General features: G+C 39.9%; 1 protein-coding gene across 1 annotated transcript in view; it reads left to right on the top strand.

The window, feature by feature from the left end:
- The window catches only part of ptgr2 (prostaglandin reductase 2), a 97796-nt gene that overhangs the window by 32003 nt on the left and 48803 nt on the right, over nucleotides 1–16990 (top strand). The window contains exons 3-4 of the mRNA XM_039741497.1: nucleotides 1571–1762; nucleotides 14775–14945. Coding sequence (XP_039597431.1) covers nucleotides 1571–1762; nucleotides 14775–14945 — 363 coding nt within the window. The remainder of the gene's footprint in view (nucleotides 1–1570; nucleotides 1763–14774; nucleotides 14946–16990) is intronic.

Here is a 16990-nt window from a genome sequence, read left to right as displayed (position 1 = left end):
GATAAATAGCTCTCTGATTCTAATTAAAGTAATCTTTGGAAAGGCCCCAAAGGGCTTTAAATTAAGTTTTAAGAAATCAACAAATCCATCCATCTTATGAGCCCCACTGCTTTCAGTACAGAAGTTCAGGGAGCCAGACCTTATCCTGGCAACAGTAGACTCACAGCAGGATCCAACCATGGAAAGGACACCAGTCCACTGTAAAGCATGTTCTTGCATAAACTGAACCAGTTAAGAGTTACCAGTCAACCCAACCTGTACATGTTTGCGGAGTGACAGGAAGCCTGAGTTTCTATTAAAAAAAGTAAATAAAAAGGAATAGAAATGTGGGCTGGCACCCTGCCCGGGGTTTGTTTCCTGCCTTGTGCCCTGTGTTGGCTGGGATTGGCTCCAGCAGACCCCCCATGACCCTGTAGTTAGGATATAGCGGGTTGGATAATGGATAGATGGATGAAGGAATAGAAATGTGCATTGTTATATAGATGGTGATCTGACCTGGAATGTACCTCAGGACTCAGGAGATCTTTTTTAGTAGCACCACTTATAACCACTGTGACACCTTCAGTAATATAGTGAAGAAGTTAATAGTTAAATTTATTAAGTTACTGTTTTGTCTTGGTAGAGTTATATTTTACTCTACTTTCCCCTTTTGTATTATTAATATGTAGCCTTTTTCAGAATGACTCAAATCTCCCACCACTGTTTATAAGTTATTGTCCCATATAACTTCTCCCCACCTTCCCTTCTACATTTATAACTTCAGGCAATTTGGTGTAGTAAAAGACAAGCAGGAGTTAAGTTACAATTTAAATAATGTATTATTGATAATATTCATAAATAAAAACAATAAGCAAAGTACATTTGAATATTGGCAACCATACAACCTGATAAATGCTGAAGTGTAATTTCAGGCAGCACACAGACTTGTTAGTTACTTAAAATGTCTTCAGTTAAGGCATCATTTGAGGTCAGATTTCTTTACAACAGGTCGCATGCCTGTCTCAATATGGCTGCCGAGCTGTGCTCTTCATTGTGTTGTCCTTTTCAGTTCATGGTGTGAGATGGTCTTTCATCAGTTTGGTAAAAGTGAGAGGGTGAGGTAAGGCAAGCAAATTTATAGGTTTTCTGTCCAACCCTTACAGCCAATAGGGCGTCATGGTACTTAAAGGCATCTGATACAAGCCAATTCCAAACAGCCATACTTCAGACCAATGGGGGGACAGAACACCTTCACACCTGCCCTCCAAACCAGCTGTTAAGGTAAAGCTTGGCAGTTAGGCAGCCTGGCTTTCCTGTGGGGGTTGACTGGGAGTCCTGCAGAGAAATATTAGCCAAACTTGTTTGAGACACTTCCCTCAACCCTGTCAGAAAATTACAAAGAGACTCAGTCCTAAAAGAGTGGAAGGGGTTCTTAAACCATCAAATCATTGCTGTTATTATCAATAATGTAACACTAATATTACATTGCTTTGTCAAAGTTACAAATAAAGTAATAAATAAAAATATTTATCAACTTGTATGCAAAATGTCACATCACAACAGTTAACTAAAGTTCCAACATATTTTTCAGCGATGCCGAATGAATGAAGACACAGGGACAGACTACTTGTCACCATGGCAACTTTCAGAAACTGTGGATGGAGGAGGAATTGGGGTTGTGGAAGCCAGCAAGCATGAGAACTTCACTCCTGAAGATATAGTAACTTCTTTTTTCTGGCCTTGGCAAAACCGAGCCATTTTAGATGGGAAGCTGTTGGAAAAGGTAAAAGACAATCTCTGTCAAAAATGTGTGTGTGTGTCTGCAGTGACATTCATATGGTTGTATCTCACATTTTCACTGATTTATTTAAAATATGTACATACCATATGTGCTTTCTTTTCGGCGTAAAGAAGCATTCTCTTTACTGCTCTGTGTAAGGAAGTTGGTGTAAAGAAGTGCTTTTTAGTCATGCATCTGACCAGATTTACCTCCTTTGATATTCAGTGATTAACCAAAGAATGTTACATAAAAGTTGAATTATTTTTATGTACAGTTTTACTCATTATTGCACTAAATTCCTACATAAGCTTACTTAAAAGGGTTACTATGCACTTGTTAACTTGTTTGAAATGGATTTTGGATCCAGGCACAATTTACAGTCATCCTTCATTTTTATGGGGTTACTAATATCTCCTATAATTTGAAATGAAACTTCACAGATATGCTGATGCTCTAAAATTAACTACAATAAATCCTCAGGGATAACACTGGACAGAATTCAGAATTGGGTAGGTATGTGCTAAATAAAGTTCAGGTAAAAACAAAAGATTTACATTGAAGGAAAAAGGGGGCCATACAGTACATATGTGTAGTACATAAGGTGTAAAACCTTTATGTAACGTCTGTGCAAAATCATTAAAAGGCAGTTTATAAAGCAAACAGTAACTTCTTGTAAAGTAAAACTGATGATCCTTAGCTTAATAACTGTCTGTAGCCACAGAAGAAACTAAAATGTAAGTAAGATGTTGAGTAATGCTGTATAGAAAACTGTTTTGTTCATGTCTGAAGAGCCTCTGGTTCAGGCTTATAATGGGTTTATGAGACCACAACTCTAGTATTGTGTTAAAGCTTGATCTCCATACTAGAAGAAGAACTTTGCAGTACTAATGAAAGTCCAGAGGAGAGCTGCTACATTTAACCTTTGACTAAAAATGAGTATTATTTATGAGGGGATATTGCAGAAGTTGAATTATTCAATGGAAGTAAGTGAACGCTAAGGTGAGACTTAACCAAAGGGAAGAAGGAAGGTTGATACCACCATTTAATTTTAAATACTTCTTAGTGAAGATAAAGGGATACATGTAGAAAAGGCTAAATTTCTCATTGAGGTTACAAACCATTTCTTCTCTCAGAGAATTCTTCATAGAATTGGTTACCTAGCAATGAAAATCAAAATACCACTTTGGGGACCTTCAAATCCTGAGTTTGTTTACTGTTTTGGAAACGTTAGATGAATACAAATCAATTAGCTGTTTTGTTCTGCATGGCCTGCTTTTTACAGAACTCTCTTATTATCTGATACACATTAATTAGTGGAGCAATTCTTGAAATATTAACTACACATTTGCAAAAAGTCTATTTTTACGAGTCTCATCTTACTATTCTTCTTCCTAGTCTGAAACAGTGGCTCTGTGGTAGTGGTGCTGCGTCACAGGTAAACGAGACTGGGTTTGAATCCCAGCAAACTCACTGTCTTTAAGTAATTTAAAAGCTTGCCCTCTGTTTTGCATAAGTTGTCCAGGCAATTCGAATTACATTGGCTTTCTCTTGTCACCCAAAAGACATGAAGAATATATTGATTGGCAAATCTAAATTGGGCTGGAGTGGCCATGTGTGAGTAAGACCTGCAGTGAATTGGCACCATCTGCATGAGTGGCTGCTTTTTTACAAACAGTGCAGCTGGGATTGGGAGCGGCTCTGCATGACTCTAGAATGGGACTAAGTGGATTGAGAACATAGTAATAATACTAATAATGCTCACAATACTACTGGGGTAGGGAGTGGCTCCCCATGACTATGGAATGGAACTAAGAGGATTCAGAAAATGTAATTATTATTGTACAATATGAGCCATATTTCAAACATTTATTCCACAAAAACACTACAAGATAAAATAAATTTCATTACAACACAAGAAACGGTGTACAAAACAGATTTTTTTTCACTCTGTTTTAAAAATGATGTCTTCAAGGTAGTGGCCATCATTAGCAATACACTCTTGATGATTTCTGAATGCTCGCATGACTCGTTTGGCCATTTCAGGGGGTATAGCAGCAATTTTGTGCCAAACAGCATCCTTGAGGACTTCAAGGTTTTGAGGTCGGTGTGTGTATACCTTCGACCTGAGATAGCTCCATAAGACGAAATCGCATGGAGTGAGATGAGGCGAACATGAAGGTCACCCGACATTGCTACACAGGGAGATCAGCTTCCCCGGAAACATCTCCTACAAAACTAATATAGATCTCTGCGTCATATGAGCTGTTGCTCCATCCTGTTGAAACCAGGCATCCACCACATCCATTTCTTCCAGTTGTGGAGGCAAAAAGTTCTCTAGCATTTCAATGTAACGTTCTGAAGTGATGGTGACTGTTGCTTCCCCCTCAGTAAGGGTTTACAATGCTAAATTCTGCAATGGCACACCAAACTCTGCAGGGGTCTCTGATGAAGTTCACGAGGGTTGGTTTCTGCCCAATAGACAAAGTTTTGCTTATTTATGCAACCATTCTAATGGAAATTCACCTCGTCATCGTTGCACATGACAATGGCATCTCGATGAACGGTTTGCAGAATGTTCACACACAACTCTCTGCAGCTCTCCCAGTCTCTCTCAGTGAGTTCCTGTACTGCCATCATTTTGTTTGAATGAAAATTAAGGTCCTCCTCAAAGACGGAAATGCCTAAGGCAGAAGCAGGTTTGCGTGCTGAACGTCTAGGAGACTGCAAAATTGATGCCCCTACAACTTCGATGTTTTCAGGTGTTTGTACAGTCCGAGGACGGCCTGGAGATTTTCTGTTCAATGTTGTACCCATCTGTCTAAGTTTAGCCACCCACTGAAGAATTTTTTTCTGATTTGGGAAGTCACCATTAGGAGAAATGCTGAAGTGCGTTCGGAAGGCATGTTGCGTAGTGATGATGGATTTGTTATTTTTGAAGAACGCTTCGATAGCGAAAGCATGATGGTGTGCACCAGACCAGGGCATGTTGCCGACTGAAATCTACAAGTGATCGCCCATCAAAGGACCCTCACCCCAACCCACTCGGCTACCTCTACCTCATGCAATGACCTTGAGAAATGTGGTACTTCATTTTAGCTCACCCAGTATATTTAGCTAACACCATTATTAAGGGAATCTTACAGATTTAGGGTACTATATAAATGCTTTTATTTTTAAATCCCTTAATTGTCATATACAATTTCTTGTATTTGGAATTTGTCTGTTTTCTTAACCTATTCTCCAGAGATTATTTTGGGGTCAGAGCACAGGGTCAGCTATTTGTGCAGCATCCCTGAAGCAAATGCAGGTTAAGGGGCTTCTCAAGGGCCCAACACAGCAGCATTCTTTCTGTCTATTCAAACCGACAACCTTTATACTTTCTAACAACTAAAACATGTTCAGGCTAAGTGATGGTTTAGGGTCATGCAGTGAATTAGAAGCAAATATTCAACTCGCAACCTTGTGGTTCTTATGATTTGGAGTCCTAAACATGGTCAGTAATGTGAGACCTCTAAAAACCTTCACAAAAGGCTGGCCTTGAAAGGTCGAGAAGACCGTGATATACTACAATGTTTTACAAGGGAGATTAAACTATGAAAATTCTGGTTGGTAAAGACAATCCCAGACTGTAATCTTTATAAATTGATGTTTTATTTATTGAGGGAGAGAGAGGCTAGAAGCATGCTCTGATAACAGCACATTGCTGCACCCACCACATGACAAACCACCTCAAGTTTTTATTGAAATAGGAGAAATAACAGAAATACTCAAATATCCCAATATGTAATCAGGCAGCAACAAAAAACAAAGACAGAGCAGAAATAATCAAAAATGCCAGAAAATCCATACATAAAATACTTGCTATAAACTCCTTCACACTTGAATGTGCTGCTGCTGACTGTTTTCCTCTTGGCTATTTATAGTGGATATAAAAAATCTACACACCTCTGCCGAAATGCCAGGTTATTTATGACAAAAAACGAAACCAAGAGAAATACTGTGATAACTTATTCCACCTTTATTGCAGAAATGCAATCTGTACAAAGAATGTGAACAAATGTCAGAAACTGTTCAGTAAAAAAAGGAAAAGAAAGTCCTACAAAAATCTGGCTGCATTAGTGTGAAGCACCTTTTGATTTTATTCCAGCACTCAGTCATTTTGGGTGAGAGTCTATCAGTTTGGCACATCTGGACTTGGTGATTTTTGCCAACTCCTCCTTGCAAGAAATTTCCAGATCTGTCAAATTACAAGAGCATCTCCTGTGCACAGCTCTCTTCAGGTCACCCCACAGATTTTCAGTTAGATCAAGGTCTGGGCCATTCCAGAACTTTGATCCCACTTTGATGAAGTCGTTGCTTTGTTGATTGTGATGAATGCTTTGGGTCGTTGTCATGCTGAAAGGTGTAGTTGCTATCAGTTGTGTTAAGGTTTTGTGCCAAAATAGACTGATGCTTGGAGCTATTCATGATTCTATCCACCTTGACTAAAGCGCCAGTTCCAGGTGAAGAAAAGCAGCCCCAAAGCATGATGCTGCCTCTACCATGCTTCACTGTGGGTATGGTGATCTTCTGATGATGTGCTGTATTATTTCTGTGCCAAGAATATCTTTTGGATTTATTTATTTATGAAGCACTTTAAAAACAACATCAAGGCTGACCAAAGTGCTGTACAATAAAAACCCAACATATCAGACACACAATATCCAAGGGTTAAAGAAACAGAAACATATAAACACATAAGAGGTGAAGAGATTCATAATAAAACGTACACAGATAGTCTACATATCATACTGGGTTAAAAGCCAGAGAGTAAAAGTGTGTTTTTAAATAAGATTTAAAGACAGCTAGTGAAGGAGCCGGCCTAACGTGCAACGGCAAATCGTTCCAGAGTTTTGGGGCTGGAACTGAAAAAGCTCGATCACCTCGGAGTTTGCATCATGCCTTGGGAACAAGTAAAAGTATCTGGTCTGCTGACCTGAGAGAGCGAGATGGTACTCAAGGGTACAGCAGTTCCGACCAATAAAATGGGGCACAACCATTAAAGGTTTTAAAACCAAATACAAGGATCTTAAAATGGATTTGAAAATGAACTGGAAGCCAGTGAAGGGAAGCCAAAATCGGGGTAACGTGCTCATGCTTTCGTGTGCCAGTTAAAAATTGAGGAGCAACATTTTGCACCAGCTGTAGGCGAGCAATGGAGGCCTGGCTAATTCCAAAAAGAAGCGCATTGCAGTAATCTAGAAGAAGTTATAAAAGCACGTATCACTGTTTCAAGGTTGCGTTTAGACAAAACAGGCTTGATTTTTGACAGCCAGAAAGCAAGATTTCACCACGACATTCACATGTCCATCATCATCTGTCCAGGTCTCATCAGAACATAATACATTTTTACATATGGTTGTGGGCGACTGGGTATATATTTTTGCAAAGTTTAGCCGGGCTTGGATGTTTTTCTTTGTGAGAAAAGACTTCTGTCTTGGTACCATACCCTACAACCCAGGCCTATGAAGACTACAATTGTTGTCACATGTAGGTAACAACCAGTACTTGCCAGAAAATCCTGAACAACAACAACAACAACAAACATTTATTTATATAGCACATTTTCATACAAACAATAGCTCAAAGTGCTTTAAGTGAAGCTCCTTTAATGTTGCTGTAGACCTCTTGGTGGCCTCCCTGACCAGTTTTCTCCTTAACTTCTTATTGTTCTTAGAGGCATGTCCTAATCATGGTAGACTGGTCACTTTTGAGCCATATTTTCTCCACTTGTTGAGGACAGTCTTCACCATGCTCCATGGGATGTTTAATGCTCTGGATACCTTTTTTTTTTAAACCCCTGTCCTGACTGATACCTTTCAATGACGAGAACCTGTTCATGTTTTAAAAACTTTTTGTGAACCATGGCGTTTGGAGTATGTTGCAACCAAGAAAATATTAGAATAATCCTACATGAACATCTAAAATTTATCTGAGCTCAGTCAGAGCCACATTAATTGATATCAAGTATATTCTAAGTACTGTTTGAGATGAGACTTCTTATGATTGGTTGATTCTGAACACAGCCACATCACTAATTATTAAAAGGTGTGTACACTAATGCAACTAGATTTTTTAGGATATTTTCCCCTTTTTTCATAAACAGTGTCTGATTTGTTTTCACCGTCTTTGTTTAGAATGCTATTTTGCAATAAAGGTGGCATAAGTTCTGACAGGATTTATCTTGGTTTAATTTTTTAATTACACAAAATCTGTGATTTTGGCAGGGGTGTGTAAACTTTGTATATTAATTATATCAAGAGGGAGGAACCAGCAACAGTAATGTCAGGGTGGCACCGCCTCCTGGGGCCACATTGACAAAGAGCAAGGAATACAACTACATTCAGGGGGACACAACACAATTATCACATCACATATAAAACCAACAGAAATAAGATAAAGCAAAATATAAATATACAAAAACAACAAATAAACATAAAATACACATAGCTTTAGTCCAACAGTGGTTTAAGGTTGCATGCATTAGTCACTACACCACATTATCTAGCTTTAAACATAGAATTGCAGTGCCTATCAAAATGTTTCACCTTCTTGGAAGTTTTCTCATGTCTTGTTATACAACATTAAATCTAAGTGGATTTCATTTACAGTTTTTACAAATGATCAACAGAAAAAGACTCTTGAATGTTAAAGTGAATACAGATTTCTGCAAAGTGATCTGAATTAATTATAAATATAAAGCAATGAATAATTGATCACATATGTTTCTACCCCTCTAATCTGACACCCCTAAATCACCACTTAGTGCAGCTAATTGGTTTTATAAGTCACATACTTAGTTCAATTGACATCACCTGTCCAATGTTTTAATTGATTGTGGTATAAATGGAAGATCCAACTTGTGGTTGAGTCAGTATCATGGAGTAACCTACTTAATGAACACAAAAGAACACAACAAGGAATGCTCTGGAAAAGGGATTGAAAAAACACAAGCGTGGGAATGAAGGCAAGAAAATATCCAAGTCACTGAATGAACCTTGGAGTCCAGTTAAGTCAATCATTAAGAAATAGAAAGAGTACACCAAAACTATAAATTAGTCTAGAGCACACTGTCCTCACTAACTGAGCGATCATGCAAGGCCACTAAGATACTCCAGAGAGCTGTGAAGGAGTTACCAACTATTCTGGCCATGATTGAAGAAAACTGTTGCCTGGTTGCTTCACAATTTGCAGCTTTATGGGTGAGTGGAAAAAAGAAAACACAACCATGACATGTCGACAAGAGTTTCCCAGAAGGCACATAGGAGACTCTGAAGTCAGTTTGAGAAAGGTTCTATCGTCAGATGAGGCCAAAATGGAGCTCTGTTTTGGCCATCAGACTAAATATCATGTTTGAACACTGTACATTGTCAAAAACAGCAGGACCCATGGAGACTTCAACCATCCATCCATTATCCAACCTGCTATATCCGAACTACAGGGTCATGGGGGTCTGCTGGAGCCAATTCCAGCCAACACAAGGCGCAAGGCAGGAAACAAACCCTGGGCAGGGCACCAGCCCACCGCAGGACGTGCACACACACACACCAAGCACACACTAGGGACAATTTAGAATCGCCAATCCACCTAACCTGCATGTCTTTGGACTGTGGGAGGAGACCGAGGCAGACACAGGGAGAAGATGCAAACTCCACACAGGGAGGGAGGACACGGGAATCGAACCCGGGTCTCCTAACTGCGAGGCACCATGGAGACTTATGAAAGTAAAAATACAGGGACATCCTGGAGGAAAATATGATGCAGTAGTCAGCAAGAAACCTTCACCTTGGGAGTAGATTTGTTTTCAGAGAGACAACAACCCCAAGCCTAAAGCCAAAGCCACACTGGAATGGCTTAAACAACCATGTGAATGTTGTTGAGTGGCAAAGTCAGAGTTCAAATCTCAAACCAAATGAGAATTTGTGGCTGGACTTGACAAAGGCTGTGCACTCGTGATCTCTCTGCCACCGGGGAGAGCTTGAAGAAGAATGGGGAAAAATTGAAAAGTGTCCAGAAGGTACAAAGCCGATAGAGACCTGTGCACATAGACTGGCTGCCAAAGTTGGATTTACTAAATACTGAATACTTATGCAGTTGAATACTTTGTGATTTATATTTGTAATTCATTTAGACCACTTTGCAGAGATCTGTTTTCACTTTGACATTAAGGAGTTTTTTTTTTTACCTGTTTCTCGGTGTCAAAAAAGTCAAATGAAATCCTCTCTGATTCCATATTGTATAATAATAAAATATGAAATCTTCCAGGGGAGAGAATACTTTGACATAAGTGCTCTTGTTCTTAGCCAGATTTATTTTTCTGTTTGTCTCCTATAACCCTGTTGTTCTTTGAGCTTACAGAGTTGTTCCAACCCCATGCCCTCATTCCCCCACATATGCTCTGCTGTAGCATTTATTCTCAGGTGACTGATCCATTGTAGACCACATACCCTTTGTTCACATGCTTCTTTTTTCTGAACGCTTTCCCCACCTGTGTTATGCTAATTCCCTTGAGGTATCTGAAGGTTTGTGTTACAAGACTTACCCTCCCTTCCTGAAGCTGTGATATTTTAAGAAGTGCTCAGATAAACAGACACACTGTTTTGCTGTGTTGCAATAGCAACGTCTTTAGAGCCGTTTCTCCTCTCAAGCCCCAAAGTCGAAGTCAAACGGATTGTTGCCACATAACTAATAAAGAATTTTTGTTTCCATTACAAGTCTTTCAATTTTAATGAAATTATTTCAAACAATTAAAATTTAACCTGCGCTTAAAAGTCACCCACACAGAACTGTCTTACATCTATTATGGTTTGTGAGTTTACACCATTATTTGAACTGTGCCTTTTCTTCCTTGGGACACCTGTTACTTCTCAGAATTATTTGGGTTGTCTGTTGTTATTAGTTAATAATTCTTAGTATTTATATAGCGCTTTTCTCACTACTCAAAGCGCTCAGCAATTGTAGGTTAAGGGCCCAACAGAGCAGAGTCCCTATTGGCATTTACGGGATTTGAACCGGCAACCTTCCGATTGCCAGTGCAGATCCCTAGCCTCAGAGCCACCACTCCGCCTTGCTTCCCTCATCATTTGTAGGATTAAAAGAATTCTCAACCTAAAAATGATTTTTTAATATTTTTCTTATCCCATGTAGTTTGTTGCGATGGATAAGAAAATTTTTAAATCTCATGTTTTTATGCAAAATGGAGATAAAAAAGATCCTCGTATAATATGCATCTATATTGTGACAACAGCAAACTGTATAAAAAGCATTTAGAAAAAAAAAAATTCTGTGTTGCGTAATCCACGTCTGAATATTAATGTGACCAGAGCGGAAGGGGCAGGAAAAACAGCTATTGGGCATAAGTGACATCAGCGTTAGTCGACGGGGTCCTCCGCCACTCTAAAGGCAAGAAAAGAAATGACATTATTGCCTGTGTCACCTTGTCACTCTTTCCCTAAGTTTTTTCACGGTCAGAGCCTGTAAAACGCACCCTAGTCTTAACGTGTTTCACAGTATATAAACGTGAGCTTCTTTGAGTGCTCCTGGTAGTGCTGATGATGTATTTGCTTTTAACCATTTTAGGTGTTTGTGTTTACACAAAGGAAAGGTGATATTCTGGCCATTTGGAGAAATAACATTCATAAATCGTTAAAATCAGGATAGTTTTGAGTTTTATCCTTTTGTTTTGGGAATTTGGTTATTTACCTCTTTTGCAATACGTCAGTTCCTGAAATAATGATGACGATTGCAGCCTTCATTTTGAACTTGCCTTTATTTTCTAAAAAAATAAATAAATAACTGCAGTATGTCAAGCTTATGCCAACCTCTTTGATTCAGTCAGGTGTCTTTTCCTGCTATATTTTTGGGCAGCTACAGTATATACTGTACTAGCCATCCCCTGCGGCTTCGCCCGCGTATTAGTGAAACAGGACAGTGAGGAAGGCCCCGCCCAGCTCCCTACTCCTGACGTCACTCTACACCCTACCCTCTGCCCGCAGCCTCTGTCTCAGATTATCGTGAATATATCGCTCCTGCAAGCAAACTGTGATTCTTAGCGCAATGAGAGAAGTCACAAAATCAACTGGAATGTTCAAGCAAATTATATAAAAAAAAAAGATCTAAATCCATTAAGTAGTTCTCTCGTTCGCTAACTAAGTGGAGTTAAGGTTACGGCGCGAGGCAGACGCGTGAATGAGGAGGGCATTACAGCCCAATGAGTCTCTGTCGGATTCGCACTAATAAATCCGTACCGCAAGCGAACTATGAAAACTTTAGCGTGATGAGAAAGTCGCAAAATCAACAGAACGTTTAAGCAAATTATAGAAAAAATCCGATCTAAATCCATTAAGTAGTTCTCATGTGAAAAGTGGACAGACATACAAACAGGTCTAAAAAACTATAAGAAATTTTACGATTGGACCCCGAAATTTTTAAAACCGTTTCTTAGCGAGCACCTATGGGCCAAGTGTAACCTACATTCCAAATTTCAAGTCCCAAGTCCTCGTGGTTCAGGAGATTTCATGATGGGTGAGTCAGTGGTATGTGGCTTTTATATATAAGATAAGTCTATTCCATTTGTTTTATTTTTAATAAGCATGAAACATTTTTAATGCATTTCTGATTCTATGCGCATTTGTATTCCCTCTTGTTTAGTAATTCCAATATGATATTTATCTCATTGTCTTGTTTGTTTTTTTGTTCATAATAACACAAATCCCTGATGCATTTTACATACATTTAAACCTGACTTCTGTTAACATTTCTATCCTACTTTCGCAAATATAAACCATCTATGATGTACTCAATACCTCAGAGTCTTTCTGGGTCAAACAGAGCCTAAACACGAAATCCATTCCCTGCTGTGCTCCAGATATTCGTCCAAGTCCCCATAGACCTGTGCCCTTCTGTCCTACACTGAGAGTTGAGCCAACTCCATCTCCACAATCATGCCTGAACAAATGTGTTCCGCAGACATAGCGTGATTACATGTTATACAGTAATCAACAACAACAACATTTATTTATATAGCACATTTTCATACAAAAAAATGTAGTTCAAAGTGCTTTACAAAATGAAGAATAGAAAAATAAAAGACACAGTAAGAAAATAAAATAAGTCAACATTAATTAACATAGGATAAGTAAGGTCCGATCGCCAGGGTGGATAGAAAAAACAAAAAAAAAACTCCAGATGGCTGGAGAAAAAAAATAAATAATCCCTCCTCGATCGCGGCGGGGTTGCGTTCCAGAACCCCCTGCAATAGGTGAAAATCCGCGAAGTAGAAACCATATGTTTGTATGGTTATTTTTATATATTTTAAGCCCTTATAAACTCTCCCACACTGTTTATAAATATTCTCCGCACAGTTATACAGTATAATGGTTTAGTACAAGCACCACTTTAATGTGTGTTTATCACTTGTGCTTCTCTAATGTGCTTAGAGGTACAGTAACTAAACAGCTTTCACAATTATGGTATTTTACTCTGATCCATTATTTATTTGATTTCTCCCATGCATGCTGTCAGCGTCCTAGAAATCTGAGCTGTCTTTTATACTCTTATCTGTGAATTGTTTAAAACTATTGTTCATTGCCCTCAGCTAACACCAAACTATTTGTTAAATAACATTCTTAATATATCCAATTCAGGTCTGGGTTTTTTTAAGAATTGTGTCAATTTCTTTCATGAAATAAGCTGAAGCTAAGCATGTAATGACTCACAGTATAATTCATTTTATTTCAGAATCTTTGTTTTTTGTGATTATGAGTGGATAGGAAATGAAAATTATTAATATGAGGCATTGCTGTCTGAAAGTTGTGTGAAATGACTTGTCAAAGCAGCTCATTTTCCCCTCCAGGGACTAAAAACCGTTACACATGGTATGGGTGGTCTTCTATAGAAATGATTCTTTATATGGAAGTTTGTACTGGTGGCTGAGAAGTGGATATGTACCTTTTCATTACAAGACAAGAGAAAAGGAAACAGTTCGCATTCTGCTTATATGTTGGCATGCTTTTTCCTTTATCATTTGTTTAGGGTGTCCTGTAGAGGTGATGACTGCAATGTGATTGAATATAATATTCAAAATACACAGCATTTCAGAACTTACAGCACCTCACCCAGACAGAACCCTGATGTTTCATATGACCGCCGTTTGCCCACTTGTGGCTGTTTCCTAGAACTGAGCTGTCAACAAAATGAAAGTAATGCTTCCACAAAGCCCTCAGTTTTATGGGAAAATAATTAAGACAAACAAATCTGCTAGGACGGCTGATGTATTTTGGACCTGTAAAAATAAAGATTTAACACTTATTGGTTTGTTCAGTAGATAAGTCATGAAAAATAGAGCCATTTTACAAATTAAAATTGGTATGAATGGTGTTGAAATTTCTCAGTTATTGACTTTTAGAATTCTAATTGTTTATTTGTTACAACAGCTGTATGAATATCCAAGTTCCAGAACAAGAGTAGTACATGAGTCTAGACCATGAAATACTGTAGTTACCATGATACAGTAGGTGCTTGGCAATGCTTGAGGATGTACAAACAGAGAACTAATTGCACCCGTAAAATTGTCCGTTATAGATTGGAAGCTGTGATTATTCTGTTCAAATATAATTTGACAGCCTTCTGGAAGTATTAAGATTAATTGAAGTCAAACAGCAAAGATGATGCTTTTTGGATGCCAGAAGACACTGCAGCCTTTGACATCCTTAGCACAGATGGTTTAAGGAGCTGGTAGCCATTGTACTTTAGTACACAATAGCATAACAGCCATGTATAGTTAGTCAGCAGTCGGCTCTCCTGCCTTATAATTATTATCTTGATTCATTCTGGGGGGGAAAAAGCAAAAGAAATCACCTTAATTCTTGGATTACTTACTTCTTGTTTAGGTCAATTGTATTTATTCTGAAATAAGCAACTGGAAGGATTGATGGATTCTGATTTCGCTTTTTATTTCTTTGATGTTGTGCTCCAGCTCGACCCCAAGTTAGTAGATGGACATCTCTCCTATTTCCTTGGTGCGGTGGGAATGCCAGGACTAACTGCACTACTTGGTGTAAGAGAGAAGGGTCATGTGAGAGCGGGAACCAATCAGACTGTGGTCGTTAGTGGTGCAGCTGGAGCTTGCGGTTCATTGGCTGGCCAGGTAAGATGGAATTCTTTGGATTCTCACCAGTTGGAGAAATATTACAATAATGGTTAAAAAAAAGGTGATCATATATCATTTATATAATGTTGAGGGTATGAAATAATGATGAGTAAAATCAAATGAAGACTGGTTAGGGGTTAGTTTTGCTTATACCAATGTGCAGAAAATACCAGGAACAAAATTTTATCTGATTTTGGTCATATTTTTGAAATTGTTCCCAGACATTAATTACAGCAAGGATTTTTGAATGATATATTGCTGATCACAATGCTAACTCGGGCAGCACGGTGGTGCAGCGATGCTGCTTCGCAGTAAGGAGACCTGGGTTCGCTTCCCCGGTCCTCCCTGCGTGGAGTTTGCATGTTCTCCCCGTGTCTGTGTGGGTTTCCTCCCACAGTCCAAAGACATGCAGGTTAGATGCATTGGCAATCCTAAATTGTCCCGTATGTGTGCTTGGTGGGCGTGTGTGGTTGTGTGTGCACCCTGCGGTGGGCTGGCACCCTGCCCAGGATTTGTTCCTGTCTTGCGCCTTGTGCTGGGTGGGATTGGCTCCAGCAGACCCCCGTGACCCTGTGTTAGGAAGGTGACTGACTAACAATGCTAGCTCATAGCATGTTAACCAAAGGCATGATATCTTAATAAATCTTTTACAATAGGGGCAACAAATTATTGTAATGCATTTTTCATGGTTAAAAAAAATCAAATTATAGAGCTGTGCTGTTATTTACATTAGTGTACACCGACACTACTTTCCTAGCATCTGTCACCAAGTAGAACAGCCTATGCCTAGCTCCAGTTATATTTTCACAAACTTTTTCCTCAGCTTTTCTAACGGCTCTCTGGCTGCTGCTCCCAATTCCTCTATGATATTTTCAATGGTCTTCAAGACCTGCAAAAAACTATTAACGGGCTCGACTAACCGTTCGAGTTCCCGTAAGTTTATATTATTTACTTCAGCCGGCAGGAGACTTGCTTCCTTGTTCGTCTTACCTGCCGACCGGGAGCCAATGAGCACGTCCGCTTCTGGCATGTGCTCTGACGGGTCTCGCGGAGGCTTCTGGGATTTGGAGTTCTCTGAGGGTCGGGTTGCCTCCTTCGGCGAACTGCGGTCTTTTTTTTATTATTTTTGTGACATCCCGATCAGCCATTTCCCGACCCTCCTTACCTTCTCGCAGGGTGAGCGGTGCCTCGCTCGCCTCCCCCTTCCCCTTCGGAATGTCCAAGTCCGATACTTTGGGCTCGAAGGCACAAACAGCGGGACGCGGACCTCCTCCTTCCCAGAAAGCAGCGGGTTTGTTGCCGTGTCCCTCCTCGGCTACCGTCATGCGGAAGTCGACTCCTAGGCGCTCTGGCTTCGACAGGAGTAGGCCGTCATCTTCGGGGCAGTCTCCTTTTTCCCTCAGAGCCTCCAGATGATCATCTCCGAGGTACATGCAAGGAACAAAGTGAGTAATAATAAATGGATTTTCATTAACATTCCTGGCACGTACCTCAGAGCGATCGGTGGGTCCTGAAGGTTTCTCCGGACTTGTAAGGCCACTCCTTGACTCCTCCCGAGCGTCGGCCATTGTGCCTAAGGCGCTCCCGCTGGTGTTGTCGCCCTGTTTGCCCTTCCTCTTCCCCTTTTTGGACTCTGAATTTTCGGGTTTCAGCAGCGTTGTGGTCATTCCTGACGCCGTAGTCTTCTCGGGGTTCTCTTCCCACAGAAAATTTTGATTCAGGTCCTCCGCTATAGACGCTGGAGTATCCTGCCGGCTACGCCACTTTGGTAGATAGGGGGCGCTCTCGCTCCCTTGAACCCCTGTCCACGACTCCAAACACCAGGTAAAAGTCCTCAAGTTGACTTTATTAATCTTCCACAGTGCACAAAGCACCCTTTCCTCCACAATACTCATAAATAATCACAATCACTAACAATAAACAATCCTCCACTCCCAGACGCGTTGCCACCCTTCCACCCAGCTCAGCTCGCCGTCTGGGAGCTCCCATAGTCCTTTTATATAGCCTGACCCAGAAGTGTTCCCAATGCCCAGTCCATGTGA

The sequence above is a fragment of the Polypterus senegalus genome, chromosome 18, assembly GCF_016835505.1.
Source record: "Polypterus senegalus isolate Bchr_013 chromosome 18, ASM1683550v1, whole genome shotgun sequence".
Classification (NCBI taxonomy): Eukaryota; Metazoa; Chordata; class Cladistia; order Polypteriformes; family Polypteridae; genus Polypterus; species Polypterus senegalus.
This window is presented reverse-complemented; position numbering and strand designations above follow the sequence as displayed.